General features: G+C 44.2%; 1 protein-coding gene across 1 annotated transcript in view; it reads right to left on the bottom strand.

The window, feature by feature from the left end:
- Positions 1-11,700, bottom strand: part of LOC144772723 (mitochondrial ornithine transporter 1-like) — a 184,160-nt gene extending 172,460 nt beyond the window's left edge. The window contains exons 1-2 of the mRNA XM_078657249.1: positions 11,483-11,700; positions 9,814-9,946 (exon numbers count right to left, since the gene is read on the bottom strand). Of these exons, the coding sequence (XP_078513375.1) occupies positions 9,814-9,868 (55 nt within the window). The 5' untranslated portion in view covers positions 9,869-9,946; positions 11,483-11,700. The remainder of the gene's footprint in view (positions 1-9,813; positions 9,947-11,482) is intronic.
- Positions 11,701-13,318: the final 1,618 nt, after the last annotated feature.

Here is a 13,318-nt window from a genome sequence, read left to right as displayed (position 1 = left end):
ACTGTCCTCCGGAACTCCACTGCTCCCCTCTAGAGCCTCTAGAGCCTCTCTGGGTTAGTCCTCCAGTCCTGGACACCCTCGTGCTCCCCGCTCCCGGCTCTCTCCGCTCACCGTGGGGGCTCCCTGGCATCGGGCGCTGCAGGGCTTCACCCCCTCTCTCAGGCAGCGGCAGATCCGGCGCCCGACCCCGCGGCCGCTGCCCCCAGGGCCCGCCATCGGTCAGGTGCGCACTCACGTTCTGCAACAGGGGTATGTACGGGCAACCCCAAAATGGCGGCTCAGAGTCCTGGTCCCCCCTGGGCCTCGTGAGGCACCTTCCACAGGCCAGTCCGCGCCCCAGCGGGGGGGGTCCGGCGCCTCCGCCGCGCTCCCCGAACACTCTCCCTTATTCACGGGCGCGGGCTCATCCGCAACGGCAGCATCAGGCCCCCTCCGCTACGAGGGCCCGGTCAGGCTTCGCGCCCCCCGCAGCAGTCCGCCAACAGCGCCCCCTCAGCAGCGGGCTCTCAGCGCCTTGTCGTGCCGTCTGTTCTCCGGGCACCCCACGGCGAGGTCGGGCGGCTCCGTTCCCTCTCTCCTTCGTCTTTCCCGGCTCACCCCAGAGTCCTCTTGCTGCCTCCGGCCGTCAGGCGCCGCAGGATGTCGCCTCCCTGCTCCACTGGCCACGGGCCGGGCGCCCAACTCTCCGCCACAGGACCCGCCAACCGTCAGGAGCTCACAGCGGCAGGCGCAATGGGCCTCAAAATGGCGGTGCGCCGGTCAGTCCACTCACGGGCACCACGAGACACCCCCGGCAGGCGGGTCAGCGCCCCGGTCAGCGATCCAGGGCCGCCGCGGGGCTCCCCAGGTGTCCTCCGTAGTTCAGCACCGCGGGCAGGGGTTGTCCGCACCAGCAACTGCAGGTCCCTTCCGCTACGGGGCTCGGCCGGGCTTCGCGCACTTCACAGCAGCCCGACAGCAGCTCCCCCTCTGCAGCAATCTCTCGGCGCTCCGGTACCTCCGCCCGCTGCAGGCTTCACCGGCGGTGTCTCCGGGCAGTCGCGCAGCTCCTCCGCTCCACGTTGGCAGGTGCCCACCACACATTAAGGGGAATTTCAGGATAAGTCGGGGTCTCGCTAGCGGAGCTCTAGCAAGTTGCGCCCGCCTTGTTGCCCGGCTGGCCACGCCCCGTGACAATTGTCACTGTTGCCAAATATGGCCCGGGTCTCCATGAATCCCGAAACTGACCCAGTCAGTTATAGCTCATGACAAGAAAAAGGAGAAACACCTTCCCAGCAAAATAAGAACTAGTCACAATAGCACACAAGCTTCGAAAAAAAAGGACCAACAACCATCAAAAAGTAGTAGCAGCAATTTGAGAATACTCAAATCCACCAACAAAACCAGGTACAACCTACCAGAACACCAATTGGTTTGCCTAATAAACTAGAGTATGAGGGTCCCCAAGCCTAATTTCCTCTCCTGGTCAGACTGGCACACTTACCAGAAGATGGTTGGAAGACAATTTCTGTGATATAGCACATTTTACATATAACTTTGTCATAGTACCACTGGTAGCTTGCTTATCCTCTTTTGTTCTTGTAATTTATTGTTTATCCTTTTTCAATAGTCATCTTTGTATTTAGGCAGACAAATGCTTACATTGGAGTTACATTTTGAAAACTATATTTCTATATGACTTTTAGCTCAGTTGGCAAGTTTGTTTACAAGCATATAAACACCCGCGACAATTGCTTGCCAACGTCATGAACTGGAGAGAGCATTGATCCATGCAGAACACCTCATCATCTGTAACGCGATCATCTAGGGATCAAAAGCAGTTCTTTGACCTGTACTTCTGGGTACAATGAAAAACACCACAAGCTGCTTATGGTTTGTCAAGGGTAGCAGAAAAAGAGCCTTAAAATGCTCTCTAATTTGCATGTAAGTGGGATTTAACCTATGTAAGTCAGTGAAGGAGACAATGTTACACCCCTGAATGGTCCTACACTGACAAAATGAACATTTGCACTGCTCCTGTAGAATGTTTAGAGTTTACAGGCTGCAGAAAGGCAATAGTTTTACAGCAAGATTGTGTGAGCTGCATTTAGATTACAAAGAGTTCATCATAATGCTTCAAGGGCTAAAAGTGTTAGATATCCTGCTGTATTAAACGTACAATAATGTTAATGGCCGATGGGACATATGTCAATTTTTGGCAGCTGTCATGATCCTCCAAAGATGTCTCATACACCAGGAGCACTCAAATCCACACAGATGAACTTGAGAAATTGTATACTAACAGTAGTTATCTTCACCAATTCGGCACATGCAACCAACAAATGCAGGAACTAAGGGCCCGATGTAGGTTGGTCGGTAACGGCCGAAAATCGGTATTTTCGGCCGTTACCGATCGGTAAATAGGTGATTGGCATGTAGGGGGCTTTATTTTACCGAATCGGTAAAATTCGGTAATTTAAAATTGGTAAATCTATTTCACCTACATCTGGCCCTAAATTCCTAAGACACCCGATCAAAAGGAAAGCATACACTTAACACATAAAAACGCCTTCATGGCCAGTTTCAATACATTGAATATGTTTTTAAGCAGATCACTCATAAACTGATCATTAGTACAATAGGACACATCCCTAAGCAGGTGCACTATAAAGCACCCTCTGCTTTATAGTGGTGAATAATGGATCAAGTTTCCTTTTTGTCTTTAAACAGCACTACTAGCTCTGGGCATGCTCCTTATTAGGCACCTGGAAACATGTCTACACTTGTGTGAAGAGCCAACATCTAGTCTCAGTACTACTCACTGTCCTCCTCTCTTCAGTATTAAGCAGGCATATGCGCATGCTCACTGCAGTACTTTTCCATTTACAAACAACGCCCCCTTCAGGCCTTGCTTATGGCTGCCAGATTGTCCCTCTTTGATACATTGAAGGGGTCGCGAGCCTCAAGTGCTTCGAATGAGACATTAGCCGGAAGCTCATGCAGATTCTGATGGGTGATGACGCACTCCATGGATAGTGACAGCGATCTCCAGTGTCCTCCCGCACAAGGCGACATCCAGTGGAATGACATTTCCAGGACAGATTTAGCCACTCACACTAGTTAACGACAAGCGTCTGTTGCTTGCACTGCAGAGTGTCCTAACTATTCGAAAATGCAGTTGACCATTAACAACTGGTCAATTTAAAACTCGGAAGATACTAAAAAAAAATGCACCCGCCATTGCGGAAAATAGCAATCAACCAGGCGGCTCAAAAATAGGGCAGTGATGGGAAGTTGTAAATATTGCCATAGCGTAACTACTGCAGCTGTATCTATTTTTCTGATCTGTGCTAAGCAATACCACAAGGTTTGTGCTCGTCCTTGACGTGTAAAGCTTCGCTCTCCTGTCTGATACCTCAGGGAGAACATTCTAAATAGCTCGGTCTGTCCTGAATTACATTTTTGTATCATTTTAAAGGTAGTTTGTTGCCAATTCTTAACTCAGATTACAGGGGTTAATGTGTGTATCTCCAGAGAGGTAATGTTAACAGGGGTGGGGGAGGGTATTCACTCTGCTCAGGTTTGCTATCCATTTAGATATTTATGGCTGTTGCAGTTGCTCGATTGTGCATTGCTTCCATGTGGCTTCAGCCTGAAGCACCATCGTTTGAAATGTGGCGAACAAAGTTTTATAATGTATTCAACCTGGAATTTAGCTGGTATAGTATCAAGTTATTGAAGAAGAAAAAGCTGGGGGCACAAATTTGGGGGCCCATGCTACAGCATATGGGGCTGTCGTTTGAATAGCAATTACCTCCTATGTTTGTTTCTTTTTTCTGCGGTTTGTCATTTTTATTGTGTAATTTGTGTTCGCATCAATGATTTAAATAATTGATTTGTAAGTATTATTTGCTATGAACTGAACAATAAAGAAAATAAAAAAAATTAAAAAAATTGAAGGTAGTTTGTACACTATCCCATGACTTCTGACCCTGTACGGTTGTATTGTCTTTGTTTTAGTTTTATCTCAAGCACCCAAATGACCTATGTATGAAAACATATACATTTGTGTCTTGTATCTTGTCTCTGCTTTTATGATAGATTTTATGTTCATGTGGTGCTAGGATATCCAATTGTCTCCTGACTCTTTGATTCACAGACACATTTTGTTTTAGTAATAATAAATACTTGCAGACCACCAATTGGCATGTGTTCATATTTTCTTTTACAGCACCCTTGACTCCAGTTGGCAAATCACCACTGATCTAGACCTTGAAATCAGCAAACAAATCTCATTACACTTCCATCACACCCCTAAGCTGAATTCTTCATCTCCTTCAGGAACTGCAGACCCCATAGTCTGTCCGTGTTCACATCACTGTGCCCAGTCTCTGCCCTTTTCACTAATCAAGCACAGTAACTGCATCAACTGTTCTATCAAATCATCAGCAAACATCTCTCCTTTGCCCACTGGCTGCCACTTCTCATTGCCGCTCCTCCAGTGCAGATCTGTAACTCTTCTTGCACAGTGTCCAACTCTAGGAAGTCACTGCAAATCTTTCACCTCTCTCCCCACCCTCATCACTGCCATTCTCCATCCGGCAGTGCATGCTGATGGCACTTGCTGGCAATGCAGCTCCAAAGTACATCCTTCTGGTCTTGAGGCCTTTCTCGAGTGGTTTTTTAACTCCATGCGTGCGGTGCATTTTCCCGCTGTGCGCTGACTTTTTAAAAAACCCGCAGTTCATTTTTCATTGCCACATAGTATCTTTTGACACATCGCCATCAATTTGTTGAGTCTTGAGGGAGTTTCCGTATGGATGAAGGAGGTGCCAGTCAGGTAGAGGAGGGTTTGTTCCTTATTTACATCTTAGGTCGTTAGGTAAAGCGCAAGGTAGATAGCTATAGTCAGGGCATCATCTTTGCACCAACTATAATAAATTACGCATACACACACATGCGCACACACACACACACACACACAAAAACACACATATATTCTATTACATCATCATTCTCTTTCAGCATTCCAGACACGTACTAAGCTCAAGTGGGAATGAGGACACTACAGAAGGGCTTTGATCTAAAGAATGAAGGCCAATCTGATTCATCCCAAATGAGGTGAAAGAGGAGAAGGTTTATTACAAAAATAACTCATTAGTAAATTCTACCTCTTGGAAGCCAAGGCTATGAATTAAGGCAGTGTATTTATTTCATGATTCAGTTGAGGACTAAAAAGGTGCTTGCATGCCTGAAAGTAGCATACCGAATATGTCTTATCATTGCTCCAGGCCATTGTGGATCTTGCAATTCAAAATGAAATAAAAATGTTCAGATCACTCCAATGTTTCTTACTCTGATTCTCCATATCTCACCTGAGTACTTCCTCAATAAGACAGATCCATCCCAACCAGACAGGCACTTTATTGATATTTCTTATCCTTTTCCATCAAAGAAAACAAACAGCTCCTATCACAATACTGGAAGAGACCCATAAAGTTCTCCCCCAAATATCCTTGCCCAGATTTATCAACATTTGACGCAGCGCAACACAGAAAGACAACTTGCTATGCTGCATCAAATGGAGAGGGCAGGACTGTGCCATCTCTATCGAGATATGGCGCATTCCTGCTCCCGCCTTGAGCTGGTGCACTTGTGGCTTAGCATCCTCGTGCCAACGTAGGCACCCTTGCGCCAAGGTGCAAGGGTGCCTCCTGCACAAAAACAATCCTTAGGACCCTTTTCCTCTTTCTAAGTGTGCTGCAGAATGTAGCACACACTTAGAAAGTGGAAATAAAGATATTTCTCTCTGTTGCGCCTCTATTGGAAAGGCGTACAATTTCGACGCATTCCCAGGTTTACCAGTGCTGACAAATCTGGGAATGTACCAAAATACATGGGCAGGTGTGTGGGAACACCCACAGCTCACCCATGCAATGCCTTCCTGGAACAGAGTACTAAATAACAAGAAAAAAGGCCAGTACTGACTGTCACTCAGAAATATTTAACCTAAATGCATAAACCATACACATTTAGAAGCTCATTAGTAGCTTGTTTATTTAAAAAATGCACTATTTATATCTCACAACAACTCGGGTACGAGTGAATCAACCGCTTGTCTGAAACGGGACTGCTTTGCTGCTCAGACAAGCGGTTGATTCACTCGTACCCGCCCGAAAAAGAAATATACCGTAGCACTAAAAGAACGCGGGTGATCTCCACGCCGGCTGGCCGCAGGAGAATAGGTGCTGCCATCCCGAGTGTGGCTCTCTACCAAATATAGAAAATGGACTTAGGGGGACACCATTAGAATTTTTGGCAAATATCTTCTTTAACATAAAAGCCCTAAGGCTATCTGTATTACTGATTGGTGTGGTCCTGAGGAGAGTCCCAAGACTGTTGGGACTCGAAACGCGTAGACCATCGGTTCTGCCAAATTGTCTTTCTACCAATGTGTTGTGACACTGTCACATTGAATTAATATGATGTACTTGTGTTTAAACTAATGAAGTTGAATCGATTAACACCAGTTGTACATATGAAGAAACATTGTCAATAACTGGTTGGTTTGGCAGACCAGGTGCTCCCCATTGGGTCTACTGATTTTTCCCTGTTGTGTGTGCACCTATTTGATTGTATGAAAGAGGTATGTTGTGCAAAAATATATGTGTTTGAGTGAATGAACGTTTGTGTGAACTGTTCTCAGCCCCCTTGTCCATAATGTATTCCCCCTTTTCCTTCTCATTGTTAAAATTGTGTTAAATTGTTGTGAGATATAAATAGTGCATTTTTTAAATAAACAAGCTACTAATGAGCTTCTAAATGTGTATGGTTTATTCATTTAGGTTAAATATTTCTGAGTGACAATCAGTACTGGCATTTTTTCTTGTTATTTAGTATATTGGGCTCAGCCTTACTGATCAGAGCCATACCCGTTTTTGGTACTAGTTCCTGGAACAGAGTAACGCATGGCAGCAACTTGGTTGATTGTGTTACTCCAGATTTAGAGACATAGGGATTGCGTTGCCCTTGCATCACCTTGCATGAGGCAAGCGCAATGCAATCCTATGATTAATCTGGCCTTTGGAGCTGATCATTCAAAAAGAGGCATTTCCATACATGGGCTATTCAGGTACATAAAATGTTGTTTGTCGCAGTAGACAGGATCACCAGCCAGCTGGTACAGATCAGAAAAGGTAGAGTTCCTGTAAAAAATATATCATTAACAGGTTCAAGAGAGCAATGTGAAGTGGGAGATAGTGACCATGGACCACTGCTGTCTGAACACTGATACGTATAATGCAGAGGTAGGGTCCTAAGGTATATAGTATGAAGGGATGTATGAATTAAATTGCCATCTGTTCACTGGAAGTGCCTGATTTGAAAGAGCGTTCCCTGTATTTAGTGTTTATGGGGTTGCCCACAGAGCCTGAAATATGGGATGCGGAATGGAAATAATCATGGCTCTAAATTGTGACTCAGGGACTTATTAAGAGTTTTGTGGTGCGGGAGCCAAACCCATGTAGGAACCGCCTGCTAGATCTGGAGTTTTCTCCAGTCTGCCGGGAAGTTCTTTGGCGTTCCCAGGGCGGTGCCTATAAAATAGGCACCGCAATGGGCATGTAAAGGCAGTACTTGCACGCATGAACTGCTGCAGTCCATGCCGTGCAGGTACGGATGTGCATGCACACAGGGGGTGCATGTTGTGTCCTCCTGTATGCATCCACATGGCATGAGGCGCATGGGGGCTTTGTTTCCTCACCGCCACACTTTTCCTGGTGGTTGCACTGCCATGAAAAATGTGGAAGTGAGGAAACTCGTATTATGCTTGGCGGTGCCACAGCTGCCCCACTAAGCTTATTGTGGCTTAAGGACCACCGCATAACCGCCAGGGAACAGCGGTTCCCTAGCAGTTGCAGTGGATGCGCTGGTCCCAGGGCGGCCCGACCGCCTTAGTCATAATAGGGCGGTTGAGAGACCGCCACCCTCAGTTTGCAGTTGTTTAAATAAAGGAGCTTGAGCTGTGAGTGATTACAATGACTCATGCTTCTGCCATGACATGTATCTGTTCATTTAGTAGTCTCTTGGTAAAGTATCCTTCGTACAAGGTGGACTGGTAAGGATCCTTTCTGCCTTTGCTTTCCAGTACTTGTACAAGCCGTAGCTGCCAAAGGATCTCACATCATGTGTGGGACCTACATCCAGTCTTTGCATTGTTGCTTGCATCATGGTGCATTCTGGAGGTGCTAATTGCTTCTTTATGGATTGATGAGTTTGAGTGTCTGATTGTGTTGAAGGATGAGTGGGTGAAAGAGAGAAAGAATCAGCAGAGAGCGAGTGTATGAATGAGTGATTAAGTAATTGAGTGTATGGATGAGTGTATGGGTGAATTAACGTGTTAGCTGAATACCTGGATAAACGCATGTCGATACAAGGTGAGTGCAAGGATGGATAGCTGCATGAATAAGTGTGTGAGTACATGTATGAGTAATATTCATCAGCCCATGCACACACTCATCCATGTTCTTATTCATCTGTCCATCCATTCATTCACTGAACCTGCAAACTTGCCTATCAATGAATAAGCCCTTCCAGACATACTGGATTTATAACTGGAAGGTCAGGGTGCATTTAATGTGTCTTCGACATAAACAGGGCCAAGGTCCAGCTAAGTGAAGCATCTGTCAGGAGCCTCTGCATCCAGCATTGTGACAAGGATCATGGGAAAACAGAGGAGTAAGGGAAGAGGAGCTGGTGTTTGAAAAAAGGAAACTAATTCATGATATCCATATATCTATATGCATATAATTAAATTGATGCTTTGACAGAGGCCCCCGTTAACAGCTTCCCAGTCCCTACATGGATGCTGAAGAAAGATCTTGCTTTGAAGCAGGCTCTGGCAGAGCAGTGTGTGTAAATGAACAGTCACAAGTGTGTGTAAATTAACAGCCACAAATGCACGACTTAGGTTACTGAACAGGATGTTTTTCATATTATTAACAGTACTTGTATATTTTATTGATGGGGGTGTAAATGTCACTCAGTCGGCTTAGATAAATTGTAGCCATTCCCTTGTCCAAAGTGGTTGACAAGCAAGCCTCTGTTGGCAAAGTGCTTGCACAGGCCTGTGCCATACAATACAATTTAGTTTTAAATGTTGGCAGGATTCAGTCTGAAAACTCTCACAAATATTAGCAAACTGGATTAGAGTGCTGGAGTAAAATATTCACTGCTTCAGAATCCAAAATGTTTTATAATATTGATCATTACAACTCTCATGTCTGTATACCATGTGGGGTGGGTGGTGGTCAGTGTGGTGTGCTTCTACTTTAGAAATCTAAATATCGATTTTTTGCGTGCATTCTGGGAAATATTTTCAGTGGACAGAAAATGACTCCCTATAGTGGGAAATTAATTCGACATTGAAAATATAGAATATGGACTGTCTAAAAAAACTTTCAGCTATTTTTGGTCATTTTGGTATTTTTCCAAAGTTCGCCTGTCCTATGCCAAATATATCAGTTTTCATTTAGTTTTCAATGGTTCATAATGAAAGTCTACACAATATCTGAATTGGTTATAGGTAAGTCTAGGAAAACAATCTGGAGTTAAAGTTGTCTGACTACACGATTCTACATGATTTTACATGATTCTGAACCTTCGAAATGTATTTCTACTCGAAAGACCCGTCACTTTTCCATTGGTAGTAATCCACCTCTACAGGGAAGTGCCGGTACTCTTCCATTGGTAGTGATACGGCATTTTTGAATCTTCTGAAAAGTGCTGGCACTGTCCTTATCAATTCAAGTAAGCACAGCCATTGTGGCACGTTACCTGCAGCGCCGGCTGTGAGGTCAATGGCAGCCTGGATGGCGGTGTTCTGGGCCATGTTTCACAGTGTTTGGGTTGTTTCCAGACAGCTCTCTCTCTCACACATCGGGCAGTGTTCTGGTCGTGACCTGTGGTTCTGCACGAAGTGAAAAAGGTACAAAGGTTAGATAAGCCGTCCCCTCAGAGACTTGGAGCGTGTACCAATTAAATGCCTCGAAGCGACGTCTTGGTTTGCTGCTACCTATTGCATGACACATACACTCAGAAGGTTTTTCCTTTTTATGGGATACAAATTTGGATCAACTGATCAAAAGGCACCTCACACCTCACTCTCATTTGCACTGATGATTGCCTGCCTGAAGCTGTGAAAGTCTACACAAAGCCTCATTCTCCTCCTCTCTTGTAACCCTTTCATTTAACCACTTAAACCAAAATGTACATACATTCATATATTTATTGAAAAGTATCTTGCACAGAGAAGCACGCTCCATGAGGTGATGAAGACTATATCAGCACAGCAATTATTCAGCGGCGGGAGATGTGGTAAATGAATGTCTTTTTAAATGCAGTGGTGGAAAGATGTGTGTATTTACTGCATTTACGCTACCCTTCAGTAACGATATTTACTTATCAATCCTTCATTTTGGAAAATGGCAGCAAGATTCGCCACTTAATTTACATTGTTTCTCTGACCCTGCAACTTAATATACATATGATATACTATTAATTTTAAGGCATTTTTAGTTTAAATTTCAAAGTACTCAATTTCTTTCAATTTAACATTCCGCATACAAAACTGTAAACAATATGATTTAGCCAACATAAAGAACATGCAGTCTGCCATAATGTCTTATCTTTAAAATGGGCAACTGAAGCAAAGTACACCCTGCTTGAATCTTTCATATAAACCAATAATTTATTGCAGGGAATCAGGTAAATAATTACCCTCTCCAGAAAAGGACGTAATCATTTGAGTAAAAAAAACAACGCTTTTTTGCGGTATGTAACTTTCTCTATTTTATTCTTAGTTGCTGTAATCATTTCAGAACTATTAGTAGCATTAGAGTGGCTTAATTTGAGGGCAGTGTACCCCACACCATACGAAAAACCTGTCATATTGTTTAGTTTCAAGGCGGACTCCGGACCAGCCGTTCTTAATCTGGGGTCTGCAGTCTCTAAGGGTCTGCGACTGTTTAGTAAAGTAAATAACATTTAAAAAATAATAGGTATATAAATGCATACAAAAAGGAAAAATGGAAAATTGAAATTTTTAAATGCTCTGTAAAAGAATTTGAAATTGGAGGCGTATTATTTCGTCTTTAGAAATACAATTTTGAAAAGCTCCAACTTTTTCTTTAAAACGTAGATCTTTGGCTATTTTCCTGTTCGCAAGTTAAATAAAATATTTCACGTGTGTATTTGTTAGATGTATGCTTATTTGCGTAATGTTCTGTATTGGTTTTAGGTTCATATCGTAGAATGTGTTTAAACGGCACTCCGGGTCACTATAATAGATACGAAGGTGAACAGAACTATAGCAAAACTGAAAACCCAGCAGGCAATCCGCGGGTGGCAATTAACGCACAGGTGACACCTCACGCTCCACTACCAGGCAGGATAACAAGCTCCATGTGGTGCTTGGAACATGAAACGTCATTACTTTTACACTTACTTTTGACACGTTTTGCTGGGTCCCGTCAGTGAGGTATGCCCATGCTTGGGACTGACACTGGTACTCAGCCGATGTGCTGACACCATTCACTGCCCCTTCCGCCCCGCTCCTGCCCGCGCGCCCTGCCAGTCAGCTGTGATCGGACCTGCTCACCCTCGCCTGCCCCTCCCCGTTCATATCTGTCGACTCAGAGGTCGGTTTCTAGTGACTGACACTGTGTCCTTTGTCACAGTAGTCGAGCAAACACCGGCTTTTGGCTTTCACGCTGTTCCTGCGGTGTGTTTGTCTGTAGTTATGACTGGATGAGCGAATGGCACCCTGTAAAGGGCTCTGGTGATGTCAGCACTGCAAGGGAAGGCTGCAAAAGTCTCGTTGCTTCTTCTCATTGTTACAAGATTTGAAGGGAGTTTAATTTGTAGAAACGTAAGTGCCGGGGCTCTCGTCAAGAGGCCACTGCAGTTTGCACCGCACATTGCCCCTGCCATGCTGCTAATGATAGTAACAACACAACTGCTAACCATCACACTCCTACAAGTGTGACAATTCGGACCATTCCATGCCCCCAACGCAATAAGAATCGCGTAGGCGGCACGCAATAGTCATTTTTAATGTATATTGGATTAGTAATTTACTGTTGTTCTGGTCATCTTGAAATCGGCCAGACAGCACCACCTTGTTGCAACTGTCACAAGTGCAGGTGTTGATAATTAAGTGGCGGTGCCAGCACCGGAAACCACCTGCTCAAATTAAGCACTAAATTCGCAACTCATATCGGGTGCCCATTGGAGAATATTGGCAGCGAGGTGCCCTGAAGGCTTCTTTCTGTCCTGCTGACACGTTACAGATCTTACATACTATAACAGAGCAATGAGCAGGCAACACAATAAAAAAGAGAAATAGAAAACTCTAACTACAGAGCACAACATAACACAACACAAGGCCTGAATCACAGATTTTTCTGGTATATCAATCTTACTCATGACTTTGGGGTGTCTTATGTTTGAATGTTCAGGATGCAGTCACCCTTGCTTATGAAACAAGCATTAGCAACATTCAAAAGCCTTAGGTCTCACCCTGAAGGGTGTAGCCACTCAATAAGTCCTCATACACACATTCTGTCACTCACCTTTGCACTCATACATTCATACATCTATCCAGTGACTCACTCTTCCATTCACTCTCTGGCAAAACCCCAATAAAGCACATACAAACTCAACAACAGATGTAAGATAAATGAAAAGAATACAAGTGGAAAAAGAAAACATACTGCCTTTCAAGCATGGCTGGCACATGTTTGGAAAAAAAAACCATAGCAGCGGGTGTCCGCCAGCATTGCCGCTGATTCAGCGCTGGGCCAACTTCTTACCACTGGTATTCCGATGGATCTTTCTTTGATAACAGAGAGGTGAAGGGAGTTAGTACTTGGTCAAACAAGTCTAATTAACAGTTTAACCCATTTGGCTACACAATAAGGACCAGTAATCAGTAAATAAAGTCAAGCAGTTTTATTACCAGTTAGCAGTTAAGGTAATATAAATGAAGGTCAATAACATGCTATAAAAATATAGGATAATAACTGGATAGCCAAACCTCCTAAATAAGTTCAAGTGCATCAGTGTGAGATAAACGAGAAGTTAAGTCACAGCGATACAAAGAATTAACAGCAGAATATGATGCTCAGAGAAAAGTCTCCAATCTTCTCTCCTATACATGAGTAATAGTATCTAATATAATGTCCGAAATCCACAAAAGTGATTAAATCTAGAGAACTCTCAAAAAGTTGGTGAAATTTGGAAAACAGAAGATGTCGAGAAGTTGTGGGAAAGTGTTAGCATT

The sequence above is a fragment of the Lissotriton helveticus genome, chromosome 8, assembly GCF_964261635.1.
Source record: "Lissotriton helveticus chromosome 8, aLisHel1.1, whole genome shotgun sequence".
NCBI classification, from domain to species: domain Eukaryota; kingdom Metazoa; phylum Chordata; class Amphibia; order Caudata; family Salamandridae; genus Lissotriton; species Lissotriton helveticus.
The sequence above is the reverse complement of the archived record's forward strand: the minus strand, read 5'-3'. Positions and strand labels throughout refer to the sequence as shown.